At 38.6% G+C, this 20,061-nt stretch overlaps 1 protein-coding gene across 2 annotated transcripts in view; it reads right to left on the bottom strand.

Annotated features, from left to right (window-relative positions):
- Mrpl1 (mitochondrial ribosomal protein L1) overlaps window positions 1-18,697 on the bottom strand; it is a 55,493-nt gene extending 36,796 nt beyond the window's left edge. For both annotated transcript variants that reach the window (XM_090343371.1, XM_090343370.1), the window contains exons 1-2: window positions 18,639-18,697; window positions 14,660-14,780 (exon numbers count right to left, since the gene is read on the bottom strand). In XM_090343371.1, the coding sequence (XP_090199497.1) occupies window positions 14,660-14,780; window positions 18,639-18,669 (152 nt within the window). In that variant the 5' untranslated portion in view covers window positions 18,670-18,697. The remainder of the gene's footprint in view (window positions 1-14,659; window positions 14,781-18,638) is intronic.
- Between the last annotated feature and the right edge of the window lie 1,364 nt (window positions 18,698-20,061).

Consider the following 20,061-nt stretch of genomic DNA (forward strand, 5'->3'; position numbering starts at 1 on the left):
GACATAATATTTTATTACATAGATTAATTATTATCTATGACATACAAACCCTCAGCTTAATTTCAATTATGCTCTAAAATCTAAGTGCCAGTGATTGTGTATAGAGATTCCTTCCTGAATACTTGTTTGTTAAACATGACATTTGAAATATGATGTAAAAATCAATGTTAATAAATTCTTTAATAAAAAGATACTATTTCTTTTCATTCAAGAGCATAGATTGCTTTTCTTCTCACTCAACAAATATTAAATAAACTTTGGTACAGTCAATAGAAGTTCAATAAGACACTGAAGTACCAGGAGCTGGTAGCTCACGCCTGTAATCCTAGCTACTCAGGAGGCTGAAATCTGAGGATTGCCGTTCAAAGCCAGACCAGACACTAAAGTCCACAAGACTCTTATCTCCAATTAACCACCAGAAAACTGAAAGTGGCACTGTGGCTCAAAGTGATAGAGTGCTAGCCTTGAGCTAAAGAGCTCAGGGACAGTACCCAGGCCCCACAACTAACACACACACACACACACACACACACACACACACACACAAACACACACAAAACACACACAAAACACACACACACACACACACACACACACACACACACAAAAGATACTGATGCTGTTGTTCAATATAATGCCATGAATACTATGAGAGTCTTATGAAGAAATTTAACACATGTAGCAGATTACAAAAGATCATGTCTTCCAGAATTGACATGATTTTCATCATCAATTTTGAAGTATGTGAACTTAGCCTTGATATGTACCCAAAAGAAATAAAACACATATCCACATAAAAACTCCTAAATGTTCATGATAGTATTATTTATAGTAGCCAAAAGATAATACAAATGTTCACTAATCAATGAATGGCTACAAAAATGTGGCATATGCATACGATGGAATATTAATCAGCCACAAACAAAAAGAACAAAGTACTGATGCATGCTACAACATCAACATCTATTTACCTTACCAACAATATGCTAAGTAAAAGACACCAGTCACAATAAAGACAAAACATACTATATTATCCCATTTATGTAAATTATCAAGAATGACAAATCTGCCTATAATCTTTGATATTTAAGAAGCAGAAATCAGAAGAACTGCCAACAAGGCAGAAAGCTAACAAGATCAATCAATAAACTGAGTATGGTTGTTGTGCCTATAATCCCAAACAAAGAAGAGTATAATTCCAGTCTAGCCTCTAGGCAAAAATGTAATCCTCTATCCAAAAGATAGCTTGAGTAAAAATGGATTCAAGTGGTAGACCATCTCCTTGACAGCACATGGTCTGAGTTAAAATTCTAGCACCAGAAATGTGCTAGTGTGACTAAAAGTAAATGTAGTGGTTTAGACTGGGGCTAGGAAAAAGGTTGGAGGAATGAAAAGTAATACCTAATGAGGACAGAATATTTTGGAAGAATGTTCTAAATAAAGTTTTGTGGTGATGGTTGCAAAAGTCCATGAATATATTAAGGCTACTCAATTGTATTCTTTCAGTGCCTGAACTATACAGTATATAAGTTATATTTTAATGAAACTGTTACACACACACACACACACACACACACACACACACACACACACACACAAACTGGAGTAAAACCAGATGCCAGTGGCTTACATCTGTAATCCTAGCTACTAAGAGGCTGAGACTTGTGGGTCATGGATCATCCCAGCCCAGGCAAGAAAGTCTGAGACTTTTATCTCCAGTTATCTACCCAAAAAGCCAAAAATAGAGCTATAGCTCAAAGTTGTAGAGTGCTAACTTTGAGCAAAAGAACTTAAGTGATAGCCCCCAGGCCCTGACTTTAAACCTAGGACCCACACACACAGACACAGACACAGACATACACAGACACAGACACACACACACACACACACACACACACACACACACACACACAGAAACAACATAATAAAAAGTATTCAACATGAAATGAAATCAAATGGTATTCAAGAGAAGCTATTTTAAGTTCTGTATGACTGAACAGCAGTTGAACAGCTTTTTCTATATAGAATGGGACAGTAAATGCTTTACCTCTGAGTCACATGATCTCTACTGTAATGACTCAACCCTGCTACTGTAGTGTGAAAGCAGCCACGGGCAATACAGAAATAAATAAACATAGCTGTGTTCCAGTAAAACTGTATTAATAGACACTAAATTTGAATTTCCTATTTCCTACATGACAAAATATAGGGAACTCTCAACATTTAAAATTGTAAATATTCTTCTTATAGAGCAGATGTGACCCAGAAAAACTAGAAAGCAGGAAAGAGGGGACGATGGAATTAGAAAATCTGGATCGTGAATGGCCTCCTCTAGCGGCAAAGAGAAGCAAGTGACCAGGAGTAGACATCTAAATTTTAAGTGCAGATCTGGATGCAATAGAGGAGCTAGATCCCAAGAAAGTAGGAATGGAGACAATTAAGAGGTGACTCCTTTCTTTTCATATCAGGGAGATATGAGAGACTGAACAAGTGATGGTAATAAATACTGGACAAGATGATTAAAATATTCCTAACAGAGACTGTAGGAAAAAGAAAGAATAGACTAAAATATTTCTAAGGTTTCTGGCTTGAGGGACTAGGCACAGATTAATATCATTAGCTATGATCAAAAATAAAGAAAGCAAAAAAGTTTTCCAGTGAAGGAGGTAGTTACAGAGGTAAGTTCAGTTTGGGCTTTATAGAGTGAGAGTTCTTTACCCTCTTTCTCCCCATTCAAGTGATTGCACTTCCTCTTCTTCCTAAAAGGATACCCTGCCATATGACTGGGCTAACAGAATAAAGTTTCTCCGCTGTAAACTGAAGCCTGAAGAAGCTTCCTAATTCTCTACTTTCATGCTTGTATTTCAGCTACTTTCATTAAGAACATGCCTCAGCGAGCTCAAAGGTAGGAGGATGAAAGACATGTAAAACAAAACTGCCCCCATGAAGCTCCAGGCCATGTAAGACAATTATTTTCAACTGACCTACAAACTCATAAAAGAATATCAAGTCCAAACGGTTATCAGGGACACTCATCTGAATCCTACCTAGGTCAGTTGACCCACTGGTGCATAAGTAATTGTAAGGAATTGTGGTGAAGTTTGTCATGTGGAAAAACTCACAAAGTACTTAAGAATACCTAAGATAATATGTACAACAGGTTAAATGCAGGTATCTGAAGTTAAGGAAAACAGGTAGAACTAGAGCAATGTGACTTTTCAGCATTTATTCAAACCATAAAATCTTAGGTTAGTAAAACAGTATTGTAGAAAGATACTTAAAGTCTGTGGTGAGCAGATTAATATCCCCCACAAAGATATAATATCTAATTCCCATATCCTGTGAATGTGTAATTGTGCCAGTAGCTCACACCTGTAATCCTAACTATTCAGGAGACTGAGATCTGGGGTTCGTGGTTTGAAGCCAGCTGAAACAGTATAGTCCATGACACTCATCCCTAATTAATTACCAAAAAAAAAAATAATGATCTACAAGTACACTGTGGCTCCAGTGGTAAAGCACTAACCCTGAACATATAAACTCAGGGATAGTGTGCAGGCCCTGAGTTCAAGCCCCAGGACCGGCACAAAAAAACAATACCAAGAAAAGAAAAAGAAAAAGAAAACCCAAAAACTCACACTGTAAAATTATCCTAGATTCTCTAAGATTCTCCATATGAACCCAATCTAATCATGAGTCCTTGGAACTGAGACTATTTCCTTTTCCACTTGCATCAGACAGAGATGGAAAGATGACACTGGGGAAATTCAAGCATGAATGGATTCAAACAGAATTGTTTTGAAAGAAAGAGAAGTGAAGGTAGCTTCTCAGCCAGCCATGAAAAGACTCCAGAAAAAAAACAAATTACAATTTGTGTCAGACTTCTAATCTACAGACTACTAAAATAAACAAGAACCTTCTGCTGGGAGAGTGCTTAACTTGTATGCCCAACACCCTGGGTTTGGTCACCAGCGTCACAATAGTTTTCTTTAAGTGTGTTGTTTTAGGCCCCAATTTGTGGACATTTGTTATGGCAACAACAGGAAAAAAAAAATTGAGCCAGCTATCAAAGGCTCATATTTGTTCATTTGTTCTCATCCTCAGAAGGCTGAGATCTGAGAATTGCAGTTCAAAGTGTAGGAGTTAGAATCTTTCTGTCAAATTGGCTCCTGACATAGCATTGCCATTTTAAGAGTAGCCACATCCTGTTACAAGAATTCTCTATGGACTGAAGGCATAGCTCAACTACCGAGAAGCAGCTCAGTAAAAACTATTGTCAGACAAGTTTTGGCCATGTATCCTGGCTTTGGTTGATTCTTTAGGTAGACCTTTTAACCCCTTTCAAACTAGTCAAGATTGTGAACCTAAGTTGTGACCAAGCAGAATGATGGGCAGAAAAACATTTAGGATATAACAAAGGTGGACTGCCTATCTAGAGCACTTGCTTACTTAGCTTCCGGTAGGCAGCACTCTTCTGAAGTAAACTTTGCCTTGCCAAATTCCTTTTGAGTTGGTGTGCTTATTCCTACATTACACCCTATATCCTAAAACAGCTGTAACAGAAGCTAGCCCAGACAGAAATCTGTGAGACTCTTGTCTCCAATTAACCACCAAGAAAGAAAGCCAGAAGTGGAGTTGTGGCTCAAGTAATAAAGCTAGTGGTAAAGTACTAGCTTTATGAGGAAAAAGCTGGGAGTTGTCCCTACAGCTCCCAGACCTAGCTGGTAATTAGTTCAAGCCTCATCACCAGCACAAAAAAAAATAACTGTAAAACATTTTTTTTCAACTCAAAGCCATCTAACATAATTCCATTCTTGCTTTCAGCACTTAATATATCCTTATTACCACCACTAATAACAGTATCCTCCCAGCTAATTAGCAATTCAACAGAATAGCAGATAATGACAAGCCTCATTTTGATGAGGTGCAGATGTCCTTTTGGATCAGTAGGCTAAGTAGAGTCAAGTGAATGGATGTCACAGATCTCAGTAGCTATCTTGGAAGTAATCCACAAATTCCCAACCCTTCCAAACTGGAGAAACCACATTTTCACCTTATATTTAGAAGAGGGGAACAAAGCCAGTAGGAATGAAGCCTTCTGCACAAACGAAATGTCCTAGTGAAGCCTCCAAACTTACTTTGCATAAATGCATTTAATATGTAAGTAGCATGAAATTCCTAATAGGCTAAAATATAACTTTTTAAATGATTAAATCTCAGTAACACCCCAAAAAGTCTGATACATAGTAAATTTAAGATGGTTATATAGTAGCTTATTGACATTTTCAAAAAATATTTGAGTTGGTTCAGTGAAAACATTTTCAAGTTGCAAATAGAACACCGTTTTAATAAAAACAAAAAAGTAAAATATAGCATTATTATAATATAGATCTAATAAAACTCTCTGGACGGGCATAGTGCTAATGGCTTGCCATCTCAATAGTGAAAGATAAAGGCAGGAACTACACAGTGAGTTTCAAGCCAGCCTAGCTATACAGAGACCCTGTCTGAAACACACACACACACACACACACACACACACACACACACACACACCTACCTACCTACCTACCTACCTACCTACCTCAGGAAAGCGTATTCAGGCAAAAGGTGTAAAGATACTTACATGCCTAGAATGAACTAGATTCCATTTCCAGTTCAGAGAAGGAAGGAAGGAAGGGAGGGAGGGAGGGAAAGAACGAAAATGCATTATTCAGAAAATAAAACAAGTCATCTGTGCACCATGGCTCATGCCTGTAATCCTAGCTACTCAAGAGACTGAGATCTGAGGACCAAGGTTCAAAGCTAGCCCCAGCACAAAAGGACCAGACTCTTATCTCCAATTAACCTCTAGAAAAAAAAAAAAAAACAGAAAATAAGGCTTGACACAAGGGTAGGGTGGTAGCCTTGAGCTAAAGAGCTCAAGGACAATGCCCAGGCCAGGGGTAGGGTGGTAGCCTTGAGCTGAAGAGCTGAGGGACAGTGCCCAGGCCGAGTTCAAGCCCTGTGACCCACCAAAAAAATAGAAATAAATAAATAAAATTTTAAGAAAATAAAATATCAGTTGAGCACATGGTAGCTCAAGTCTATAATCCTAACTTCTCAGAAGGCTGAGTCCAAGGATCATAATTTGATGTCTGCCCAGGCAGGGAAGTCTGTAAGACTCTTATCAGCAATTAACCACCAAAAAAATGGGAAGTAGAAAAACAGAACAAATGGAAGAGTGCTAGCCTTGAGCATAAAAGCTCAGGAACAATACCCAGGACCTGAGTTCAAGCCCTAACAAATAAATAGCACAAATAAATAAATAGTCTTGAAATTGAACAAATTTCTAGTACAATAATCTCAGGCTTACTACCGTTTTTCATAGGATTCCAAAATTCTCTCCCTTCATTCTTAAGAATCATATTTAAAAGGTCTCTGCTGTTCATGAAAGGCTTAAAATACTGTGGCTTTCACAATAAATCCATCATTCTAGAAAAGTTTTGTGGAGAGTGGAGGAGAAACACCTGATCAAAGAAACAAACATCAGCTACAGTTACCTGGGTAACTAAAACACAGTTTAAATGAGTAACAAGACCACACTCAGCTAATACCTTTCTTCCAGTTTCATCTGTCCTCTAACTCCAAAAACCTAAATGGAAAAATAATTCTAATGGTCAAAGGCAGTAAAGCAATAAATAAATAAACTGTTATAATGAAATTCTCTCCAAAACCTTTGAAAATCTGTGACCAAGGGACAAATCCAGGTCCTCCCAAAGCTAAAGGATCCTTTACACTGAGGAGCTAGGAAATTTGGAGAAGACATGAAATTAAACTGAACTAAATAGTATTAAACAGAGAATGCACAGGGCATATTAATAAACTCATATCACTGGTGCTGATTTACCTATTGCCTTTGCAACTAAAAGCAGTTCTGCTTCAACTTAAAATGAAAACAAAACAAAACAAAACCCATAAGAGTTGGTCCAATCCCAGAGCTAAGATCACAAAGCTAAAGCTGTAGAAACCAAGAAGTCGAAATTCCAAGAAGTTAGCCCCCAACCTACAGTGACCTCCACCATGACTGAGCTAGAAAGGCAAACAGGAAGGAAGACTGGTGAGGCTAGTATGATAACATAAATCCCCTAAGTGGGGACACACAGGGAGATTGCACTCAACTCATAGAGCCTTTTTGCTCCACAAGGCGCTCCCAGGAAAGACTTGGGACAGGACTGAAAACTAAAACAACTCCCCATGCTACAGGCAGGAGGAAAAGGCCCAGGCAAACACACATCCTGTCTCCTCTAAAAAAGGAAAACAGAGAGAGAGAGACAGAGACAGAAAGAGAGAGACTGAGACAGACAGAGAGACAGAGACAGACAGACAGAGAGACAGAGAGAGAGAGAGACGCATAGAGACAGAGACACAAAGAGAGAAAGGAAGAGGAGGAAAAGGACGAGGAAAAGGAGGAGGAGGAGAGACTGAGACAGAGAGAGAGACAGACAGACAGAGACAGACAGACAGAGACAGACAGACAGACAGAGAGACAGAGAGAGAGACGCAGAGAGAGACAGAGACACAAAGAGAGAAAGGAAGAGGAGGAGGAGGAGGAGGAGGAGGAGGAGGAGGAGGAGGAGGGGGGGGGGGGGAGAATACCAAAATTTCTTCTATCCCTGGAGGCAGAGCAAGAAGGACCTATACTTAGTATCCTATACCAATACTTCTGAAGGAAGGGGAGGCAACTTCCTTTCAGAACCTGTAACAGATACCATGAAGAAAAAGGAACTGAAATGCTGAAATCACTTCCAAGAGCCAGCCACACTGGTGGACTAAACAAACTAGATCTATCCATCACTCTCTCCGCCACACACAACCCTGAGAAATAAGCAACAGCAGCCTATGATGATCAAGGGGCCATGGTGTTCAAGTGACCATCCTCTAAGTAACAAGCTGCACAGGGAAAACATAATACTGGGAAAAATTCTCCAGCCTCCAGTCTAAGCACAAGGTAACCATAGCAACCCCGAAACCAAAACCTAGCTCAACCCTTACTAGAAAAACAACACGGACAGATGTAGAAGCATGCCCATTTGCTGTTGTAATTACTACTCCAGTCTCTTCTGCACAAGATATTCAGCCTTCAATACAAATTTTTGTGACATACAAGGGAAAAGAAAACCTGCTGTCAAGAGACACATGGAACCAGACCCAGATGACCGCAAAAAACAGGATCTGCTACTGCTAAACAGAAGCTATATGCTTGTGCATACAGAGCTGGAAGAGGACCAGAATGACTCCCTACCCTGTCTGTATCCTGATTTAAAAACAAAATAAAACAAAACAAAAACCTAGCCATAAAAAATTTAGTACATTATAAAACCAGTACATTAAAAATATAAATATTACAGGGTCGGGAGTTTAAGTATAGTGGTAGAGTGCTTGCCTAGCATGCACAAAGACCAGGGTTCCTCAGTATCACATCCACAGAAAATGCTGGAAGTGGTCTTTTAGCTCAAGTGGTAGAGCTCTAGCCTTGAGAAAGCCCAAAGACTGTGCCCAAAAACAGTTCAAGCCCCAGGACTGGCAAAATAAATAAATAAATACAACTAAAATTATGAACAATGATTCCAAACAAGCTGATGAATAACCTATTGGCAGACATGAAAAAAAATGAGCTGCTTCTAAATTTTTGTAGCTTTTTTATACATTTTAGGTTAATAAAAGTATTTCTAAAATTGTACTGAAATATACTTTGAGGGCAACCTGCAATAATTTCCTACAGAATACACAGAAAACTAAAGACAAAATAATCTCAAAATAACTACTATTCCCAATAAACAAATACTTGCACAAAGCTGAAAGGAAAAGGCAGCCCATAAGAAAAGAAGGCAGAAAACATATACGAGGAATACACTAGAAACAAACTGCCAGTTTCCAAGGACGTTAGGAACGTGGGAAACTGGACACTTGATGCACTGCTGAGTGCAGATGTAAATTGGTACAAACAGTACTCCTCAAACTTCTCAACAGAATCCAGGCAGCATTCACACCCAAAGAAAGCTTTTTTGCCAGTTGCCTATTCATCTTCTATGTAAGCCAAATCAGACAAACGGTTTTTATATATCCATTATCATTCACCTTCATGCCTCAGTAGCACTAAAATACTTTCCTCCTAATACTCCTGCAAGGTTCTTTCAAGATGCAGATCAAATACTCTTCTCCCTACTCTCTCACTCCAAGTGAATCAATTGAGCTTTCATCTATAATCACATAGTAAGCACTTGCTCTATTTATCTAATAAGGCAATTCAAACACTGAAGTAAACTTGCAACAGAGATCTATGCTAATTTATAATATAAGATACCTCCTACTCATCAAGAACAAAAAATAGGACATAAACAGAAAAGTCACAGTGAAGAAAATATAAATGGTTCTTAAACAGAGCACAAGAAGTATATACATTTAATAAAAATGGAAGAAACAGCCAGGAGCCAATGGCTCATGCCTGCAATCCTAGCTACTCAGAGGTTAAGATGTGATGAGGATCATAGTTTGAAGCCAGTCCAGGCAGGAAAGTCCATGAGACTCTTATTTTCAATTAACCATAAGAAAACTAAAAGTGGAGTTGAGGATCAAAGAACTAGCCTTGAGGAAAAAGAAAAAAAAAAAAGCTCAAGAATAGCACTCTGGCCCTAGGTTCAGCCCTATGATGGACTCAAAAAAAAAAGAAAAATTCTATCCAAAGAGTACAAGAGCGAGGACTCAATATCTGCATACCCAATGCTATAGACATGGTAATGGAAATATAAACATAACTATATAGACATAAAAACCTATGACTCTATAGACACAATGTTTTATTTCATAAATTAATATGTTTCTATGACATACAAACCCTTAGCCTAATTTTGATTAAGTTCTAAATACTAATTCCCAGTGATTGTAAATAGATTCCCTTCTTGAACACTTGTTTGTTAAACTTGTCATTTAAAATATGATGTAAAAATCAACGTTAATAAATTCTTTACTAAAAAAATTCTAATAAAACTTGTTGCTGCTGGGCACTGTGGCTCATGCCTGTAATCCTAGCTACTCAGGAGGCTGAGATCTGAGGATCAAGGTCCAAAACCACCCCAGGAACTAAAGTCTATGAGACTCATCTCCAATTAACTACTAGAAAACTGGAAATGGTGCTGTGGATCCAGGGGTAGGGCGGTAGCCTTGAACTAAAGAGCTCAGGGACAATGCCCAGGCCCAGAGTTCAAGCCCCACTATGCACAAAAAAACAAAAACATAAACAACTTGTTGCTAAGGATATAAATTGGCCATATAACTAGAAGGAAAATTGGTATAAAGATTATAAATGCACACATCCACATCTTTTCTCCCAACAATCATATTCCTCAGAGCTTGTACTATAAATACTTCTATTATATTTGGACAAGATACGTGATTATTCACTTCATTTAATAGCAAAAGACTGAAAAGATAAATTTGCATTCATAGGGAATAGTTATATAAATTGTGGTAATTCACACGAAAATTATACAGATAAAAGGACCAGAAAGACTCATATTTCCAAAATATACTGCTAAAAGCAAATGAGATGTAAAACAGGATACGTAGTATATGTAAAAAAAATAACATGTTCGTGTAAATGCACACACCATTACAAACGATAGCCCAGAAAAAAAAAAATGACCTACTTGTCACTCCATAATCTTTACAGTTTTTAACTTTCTATTAGTATTCATTTGTTCACCATTAATTCCTTCATCTTAAATAATTTTTTCAAATAAAAGAAACAATTAGGTGGAATTCCCTTTATACAATCCACAAACCTGCAGTGTGCCTAACACATGTAGGATAGACCTCAACAAAAAATGTCAAATAAGAGACTATTGTGGCTAAGTTTATAGCAATAAGAATACACATTGCTGGTTCATGTCTGCAATCCCAGATACTCTGATGGCTAAGATCCAAGGATGGTGGTTCAAAGCCAGCCCGGGCAAGAAAGCTTCTCTTACTTCTAATTAACAGCAAAAAGTTAGAAGTGGAACTGTAGCTCAATTGGTATAGTGCTAGCCTTGAGCAAAAGAGTTAGGGATAGCACCCAGGCTCTGAGTTCAAGCCCTAGAACCCACACACACGCATGCATGTGAGTGTGCATGCACACACACACACACACAGCAACTAGGAATTTACAATTTTACCAAAAACTTCTCACAATTCAGTTCTTATTTTAGGCACTGCATTCTATTAAATTTCATCATAATGTAAGATTTTATAAATTGAATCCTGTTTTCTTTTCAGACTATATCCTCCAAATTTACCAATTCTATTATTTTACACATCATAAAAAAATAACTCTCTAGTTAGACAATTTGGACTAAATTCTTCCCTCCAACATATTTAAGTCATCTAGCTCTGGATATATTAGTGGATCTCTGGGCTTCCATTCCTCCATCTGTGAAATGTTCATCAGAATATCTGTACTTCATAGAGCTGTTGTGAACATTAAAGAACAACATATAAATGTGCTTTATTTAGTCTCTAGCCCAAAGTAAGCCGCTACAAAGTTTAACTACTAAACTCAGCATCTTATAACTCTCTTCACTTCTTTAATGATTAAAAAACAGTGACATTAATAAGTTTTATCAGAAGATGGCACTGAAAGAAAATAGCTTCTTTCAGGAAGCTGGTGGCTTACATCTGCAATCCTACCTACTTAAGAGGCAATCACTGAAATCTCAACTTGATAAATATTATGAGCAAAATTATTCATTGGTATATCAGTCCAGTTTAGAGTCTATTTACTTCATACAAGAGCTTCAAGCAAGGTACTATTATTGATCATTAAACCTATACAATTTATAATCTTGCACTTCGTGGGATAATACATTGTAAAATAAATATACGGTTTCAGATTTAGTTTTAGTTCTTCAAGTAACACTAAAATAAAGACTGAAAGCATCATAAATGAAGAAATAATAGTTTTGAGAAAAAAACAGAAGAGCTGGAGTGCAATATTTTTTTTTTTACAGAATGCCTTATTTTAATACTTCCTGGAGTTAAGAAGATATTTTCATGATTCCTAGTTTCATTTGTGACTGATGCATTGCTGAGCCTATTAAATTGCCAATTAAGGTTAATAGTTACCTCTAAGTGAGCAGCCTCTTAGACAATATCAGTAGTTTTCATTTCTAAGATAGTAGTTTACAAATCTTTAAATGATTCATTTATAAAACCCTATGAAATACAATATATGACTAAACTTCAAATGATCAGAATCCCTTCCAAGTTACTGAATATCTGAGTACCAATTTTATACTAACATTCTTTAGGAAGTGGGTAAAAGCTAAGTGTTCACTATTATGTCATAATGTCCTTAAGCTTTCAAAAGAGGCTCAGGAACAAATACAATTAAATTTGTACTTATTCAGCATTTTTCTACATTGGATGTACAAATAAAAACATAAGTAAAAAAGCCACTCAGGAGCTACTCAGGAGGCTGAGATCTGAGGATCCAGGTTCAGAGCCAGCTTGGGCACAAAAAAGACCTGAGACTTATCTCCAATTAACCCCTAGAAAGAGGGAAGTGGAGCTTGGCTCAAGGGTAGGGTGGTAGCCTTGAGCTGAAGAGCTCAGGGACAGTGCCCAGGCAAGTTCAAGCCACATGACCCACAAAAAACATAAGTAAAATTGAAATACCTAGTTGCTGTTATGGCACAATTTCTTAACCTACAGATAAAAGTATGATTTCAATGGAATATTTAGAAATGCTAAACCAGATACTCTGAAACCTAATTAAATAAGAATGTAAATGCCACAGTGACAACCTGATAAAGAATCCCATCAGATACCCATCAAGAAAAAAAAAGAAAAACAAAACAACAACAAAAACAGTGACATTAAGAAGAAGGCAAAGGGCTGGGAGTTTGGCTTAGTGATAGAATGCTTGCCAAGCATGCACAAAGACCTGGGTTCGATTCCTCAGTACCACAGATATAGAAAAAAGCCGGAAGTGGTGCTGTGGCTCAAGTGGCAGAGCACTAGCCTTGAGAAAGTCCAAGGACAGTGCTCAGGCCCTGAGCTCAAGCCCAGGCCTGACCAAAAAAAAAGTGGCTTATCTCTTTAGCTGGTGTGGTGGCTCACACCTGTAATTCTAGCTACTTAGGAGGCTGATATCTGAGGATCAAGGTTCAAAGCTAGCCTGGGCACAAAATAATCTGGGCATAAAATAGCTGGAGACTCTTATCTCCAATTAACCTCTAGAAACAGGAAGTGGGGTTTGGCTCAAGGGTAGGGCAGTAGCCTTGAGCTGAAGAGCTCAGGGACCGCGCCTAGGCCAAGTTCAAGCCCCATGACCCACAAAAAAAAAAAAAAAAAAAGACAAATTCAGAAAAGGATAACTACTATCCTCAGTTTTTATACTTCATTCTCATCTGTGTCACTTGGAAAAAGAAACTATTAGTGCTAGGCTCTATAACCAGAAGACAAGTTTGAGAATGTAACCAACCTCTGCCTCAGTCCCTTCCTTAGCAGACAGCAAAGCAGTGGGCTATTAGCTCTCACATCAATGTTTAGCTTAACAAGATCGTGGCAGTATCAGAAGAGACAAAGACTGAGTTCTAATTCCAACATGAAACTACTTTTTGCTCTTGGAAATCAAAACACTGGGAAAATAAATTTCATTACTTTAGATTTCTACATGTTCAAATCCTACATAACACAATATAAATTACATAGATATAGATACAGATATAATAAAAAGCTGTACTGATAATCCTATAATACCTAACTTAAAAATCACCCAAGAGTCTGGGAGAGTGGCCTGGCATGCACAAAGCCCTGGGTTAGATTCCTTAGTGCCTCATACACCAAAAAAAGGCAGAAGTGGTGTTGTGGCTCAAATGGTAGAGTGCTAGCCTTGAGAAAGCCCAAGGACAGTGCCCAGTTCCTGAGTTCAAGCTCCAGGACTGGCCAAAAAAAAAAAAAAAAAAAATCACCTAAGAGGAAAGAATGCTAAGAGTAGAAAAAATATTCTCTGTCACACACACACACACACACACAGTAGACTCTGTTCTGAAAAAGCAATAGGAGTATACTTTTTAAAGGCTAGATTCCAGAACTAAAGTCCTTGAGTTCAAATCCTTGTTCCAACATATACTGACTCTCTGAACTTGTTAGTTATATAAGCTATCAGTGCCTTGATTTTCTTATCTAACATGAACAAGATGCAAGAATTACATTTTAGTAATGAATGACAATGCTCAGTAAATGTTACATATTATTATAATAAAAGCTCTTATTTTTCCAAAGTTATAATGCTGGGCTGGGAGTGTGACCTACTGGTAGAGTGCTTGCCTATCATGCATGAAGCCCTGGGTTCCATTCCTTGTTACCACATACACAGAAAAAGCCAGAAGTGTTGCCGTAGTTCAAGTGGTAGAGTGCTAGTCTTCAGAAAGCTCAAGGTCAATGCCCAGGCCCTGAGTTCAAACCCCAGGACTGGCAAAACAAAAAACAAAACAAAACATTAAAAGGCCAAAGAAGCAGAGATGATAAACATTTACAACCATATGCTACTGTAAGTCTTTAAGGAACTTACCAAGCTTTTTCATCAAAAAATAACAGTAAATAAAATAACTTAAGCATGAACAACAACAATACTTACTTTTTAGCACGAGCAGCAGCAGCGAAATGTCTGTTGGAAACCAGAACATTTACAGAACAAGGGCAGAGAGATGTTTGATAAACCATCTTGAAAAGGCTATGCCTTTGATGATGTAGCCAGACTTGAAAGGAAAAATATAAACATTGATATTGAATAATCACATTCATAATTATTTGCATTCTGAAATTCAGTATTTTCAAAACAAAAATACTATTTTGTGACTCATAACCATTATTTTTAAAGTGCAATAATAGGAATAGGGACAAACATTAGTATTAGAACATTGCCTAGAATGTTCAAGGCTCAGTATTCCATGAACAGGTACTACCACCAAAAAAAAAAAAAAGTGTAATAATGGAAACTGCACATCTGGAAACATCCAAAATTTGAATGAATTTTTTCTCTTTTAATTTAATCTACCTCAGGCTCAATGGAGTATTATTATAAGGGAATATGTATATGTCTGTTTTAAAAATAAAAAATTTTATTGATTCATTAGTTTAACCAATACATTCATAGGATTTTCAAGTTCTTCTGAATAGTAAAGTGGGGCACTTGTCCTATTATAGAGCAAGACTTTCATTAGAAGGCCCCAGTATGGTGATTCACAATTGTGAGCCCGGTTGCTTGAGAGGTAGTGATCAGGAGGATCACAGTTTGAGGTCATCATAGACAAAGCATTAACAAGAGATCACCTTAACAAATAAGACATTGTATGCAGAGGCAGAGATAAGGGTATCTATCTCAGTCCCTGGCCCTAAGCAAAATGTAAAATGTTATTGAAAATAACTAACACACAAAAGTGACTCAGGTCATAGATCAATAGATCTCCTTCAAAGTAACTACAAGGCACTAAAATCATACCTAGTACCACTAAAAGATGAAAAATAAAAATAAAAATAGGACTTACTCTACAGTCATACTTTACAAGGTTGTATTATAAAGTTTACTGAAGTGTAAACTCAAGACATTTTAGTTGGTAAAGGAGTATAAAAACACTTAAACAGGGGCCAGGAGTTTGGCCTAGTGGTAGAGTGCTTGCCTAGGATGCACGGTCAGGGTTCGATTCCTCAGTACCACATACATAGCAAAAAGCTGGAGATGGTGTTGTGGCTCAAGTGGTAGAGCTCTAGCCTTGAGAAAAGTCCAAGGATAGATCTCAGGCCCTGAGTTTAAGCCCCACGATTGGCCAAAAAAAAAAAAAAAAAGACTTAAACAGCAAATGATTCAACAACAGATCTACATATATACATGGGTACTTGAAACAAGACAGTGATATTACTGTGAATAACCATACAAAGAATTCAATGAACTGTTTGGAGATAGATATCATAGATATCACCCACTGGGAAAGAAGTATATTCAGATCCTATCTACAAACTTAGACAACTTAAAAGATTTTCACGTAAATGACAAAACCAGGCCTTTCATGAAAAAATATTTTAAAGAAAGCATCTTTATAACCATTTAGAAAAATATATCACATACAAAACTAAAAAAGTATGAATAGTGGCTGCATTAGAATTAAAAACTTCTGTTTATCAAATGTAAAGAAAATGATGAGATAAACCAAGTAATACCATTGCCAACATCAGATTGGTAACCTTTTCAAAAAGTCACTCACAGTTGAGGTTCAGGCTAAACTTTTAGCTACTCAGAAGGCTGAAGCCTGCAAGATCTCAGTTTGAGGCTAACTCAAGTAGAAAAGTACTTGAGACTCTTATCTCCAATTAACCAGCAAAAAAATCAGAACTGGAAATGGGCAGTGGAAGAGTGCTAAGCCCATAATCTAGAAAGCTGACCAAGAGTACACCACATATGCACACATATGCACTCAATGATAATGTCAAATAGGGGCAAATTATATACACTACACCAACTGAATATCATTATGGAAAACATTGCAGCTTTGCCCAATGAAGCAGCAATTCCACTCCTACATAAGTACCCTGCAGGTAAGTGCTAACAAACTGAGACTGCACAACAAGATTGACATTGTTTCTAATAGCAACACGACAGACCAGAACTCAAACATTTATCAACAGTAGACCAATTCATATGTAGTCCATTCTTATGAAAGAAAGAATACAACTGAAAAAAAAGCTATGCTACATGAGTGTTTTGAGTAAATAATAATAATAATAATAATAATAATAATAATAATAAAAGTGGTAGACTCACTATTTAGAATTTCCAGTAGTGATAACTGAACATTAATTTTTCAGCAAACATCTATCAAATAGCTACAGAGAAAAAGAAAGCAAATTGCCAACATATCACCATTCAGGTAAAACTAGACCATGATCTCTGGTTTTTCCATCAGGATCCCTGTAGTCATATCACCATTCAGGCAGAACTAGACCATGATCTCTGATTTTTCCATCAGGATCCCTGTAGTCATTGTGTCTCGATTATACTCATTCATTCTTAGCTCATGTGCTGCTCAGAAGACAGCCTTCAGAACTTCCTTTGAGCAATCTCAAATTTACTGAGTAAACATTCTCTAAAGCCATACCCACACTCACCAAACTTGGCTAGGAGATGGAAACTACTCTACTTTTGAAATTGTTGGTTAGTGGAAAGGTTAGTGGTCCTCAGGTATTAGTCCCTGAGCTAGGAGCTTTCATCCATTTAGCATTTGCCTTCCCTTTCCACCAGCAACACACACAGGCCACCATTACCTCCTATTACTGTTGTTCCTCTTTATTCTCTTTTTTCACCTACGATTGGTAAGAAGAATCATTTAAAAATGGACATCACCAGCCAGGTAAGATGGCACACACCTGTAATCCTAGCTACTCAGGAGGCTGAGATCTGACGATCAAGGTTTAGAGCCAGCCAGGGCACAAAAGGACCTGAGACTCTTATCTCCAATTAACCTCTAGAAAACAGGAAGTGGGGCTTGGTTCAAGGTAGGGGGGTAGCCTTGAGCTGAAGAGCTCAGGGACAGTGCCCAGGCCAACTTCAAGCCCCATGACCCACAAAACAACAACAACAACAACAACAACAAAATGGACATCAAGGATTAGGCATGCGGCTCAGTGGTAGGATAACTGCCTAGCCTGCATGAAGTCCTGTGTTGGATTTCTCAGCACCATACAAATAGAAAAAGCCAGAACTGGCGGTGTAGCTCAAGTGGTAAAGTAGGAGCCTTGAGCCAAAGAAAACCTCAGGGACAGTGCCCAGGCCCTGAATGAGAGCCCCAGGACTTGGGGGGACATCACATCATGTCACTTGGCTTACCCCTAGCTCTCTGAATTTAGTACATTCTTAACAAAGTATTCCATGAGATCCTTCTATCCTATGTTATGTAGCTTGATCTAATGTCACCCCACATCCTCAATAGATTTCAAACACATTTACCTTTTTTCAGTTACCTGAGCACATCCGGTTGTTCTGGTGTTATATTATCTCCCTTCCACCTCTGGCATTCTACTTTACCACTCTCCCTTCACACTGCTCATTCATAATGGTCCAGGCATATTTCAAGTACTCTATTTAAACATCACTTCTTCAGAACACTTTGACAAAGACTTAAGAATGAGCTCCACCACATAACATGCACAGTAGCTCATACTGTTCCCTATTAGCAATAAGGACACTTGTAATTAAACAGTCTAATGTCTGTTCCTCATTAGCTGTACAACTATGCACCACAGTTTTCACCTAGCTCAGTGTTGGTCAAGTATGCAAAGACTCAGTAAATCTGTTGAATGAACAAATTAGATTAAAACTTAAGTTTCAAACTGCTTGAAACATCCATTACAGTACATGAAGAAAGTGTTTTCTGCATATGTTTAAGATGTGGATGCTCCACTGGACGTATGCAGAACAACCCACCTAAGCTGTACCTTCCAGCCAGATTCACTCCTAAATAAGACACCGGCCGCGTTGACATGAACCATATTGAAAAGGTACACACTGTTCCTAAAGCCAGAAGTACAACAGACAGCAGAGCTGTCCTCCAGCCATGCTTTACCTGCACCGAGGCGTCCCACGGCCGCCGCCATGTTGGCCACTCCGGATGGTGTCGGCGAAAGGGGTCCGACGCCTCGACGGGGCAGGACGGAGCAGAAGGTTCCGCTCTGGACGCGATGGGCGGGGGAAGGAGTTCGAAGAAGCAACGGACGGAACAAGGCGGAGACCCGCCGAGGCCTGGCTGCCGGCGTGGCGGACGTGTCCCCGTCCGGTCCGGTCCCGGGGTGGTCTGGGACCCTTTGTCTCGTGGTTCCGGCTCACCGGCTGAGCCTCCTCCCGCAGAGGCGGGTCTCCTCCCATTCCTGGCGGCCTCCTGTCCTTTTCCCTCCTGTTCTTTTGGTCCTGCGCCCGGGCTCCGCGCGGTGGCTTGAACAGGTCGTGAAAGTCGGAAGCGTCCTCTGCCCCAGGGCAGGCTTTGTCGAGACATTTGTCAAGATCCATCGGGTTGGGCAGGGTGTTCAGTAGTCCCGAGAAGGCCGGGGTTCGAGTCCTAACGCTGCAAAGATGACCCGGTGCAGGGACTGAGCACTGTCCTTCACTTCTGCAAAGATGACCCGGTGCAGGGACTGAGCACTGTCCTTCACTTCCTGCTTTTTGCTATGTATGTGGTACCGAGGAATCGAACCCGGGTCTTCATGCATGCTAGGCAAGCACTTTAACCACTAGGCCAAACTCCCGGCCCCTCTCCACCACGTTTTATATTACCCTTACTTTCATCTGTCTCATATTTGCCACCCAGCTGTGGCATTAGAATTCAGTGGACAAGTCATAGAATGCGTGGCATTTATATAATTTATATAACACGTTCTAAAATAGTAGATAGGAGACCCAAGCACAAGTTGTGCTGACCAAAAAAAAAAAAAAACATAAACAAAAACAAAACTTTTTTTTTTAATGTTCTTTCCATGATGTCACTCTGCTGCCGGTGTGGTTTATCTAAAACAAATCTGCTGACGGATTATATCACTTCCCGATTTAAATAAAACACAACAATGATCGGCCCTTTCTAAAGCCTCAAATGTGGCTTTGTGCCAGCACCTCCCCTAGCCAACATCCTTCCCAGCACACACACACTTCTCATTCTCACCTCCATGACTTCGTAAATTCTGTTGCCTCTCCTTAAAATATCTTGTTTCACTTTACTAGGTAATTTAATATTTCCTTATGATTTCAGACCAGGCTTTACTCAGTGATGTCACCTCCTTTCTTAAGAGGCTGAGTTGTTGGTAGTACCCTGTAATTATATCTGGTTAAGTTTGTTTGTTTGCTTTCTTTGTTGTAAACAATGTCAAGGTATAATTTGTATCTCATACAATTAATTCACCAATCTAAGTTGTACAATTCATTGGGGGGGGGTTAATATAAATTCAGAGTTGTACATTTATCACAATATTTTCCCACTAATCTGAGCACTTTATAAGCAA

Source organism: Megascapheus bottae, chromosome 13 (assembly GCF_031878675.1).
Source record: "Megascapheus bottae isolate mThoBot1 chromosome 13, mThoBot2.hap1, whole genome shotgun sequence".
NCBI classification, from domain to species: Eukaryota; Metazoa; Chordata; class Mammalia; order Rodentia; family Geomyidae; genus Megascapheus; species Megascapheus bottae.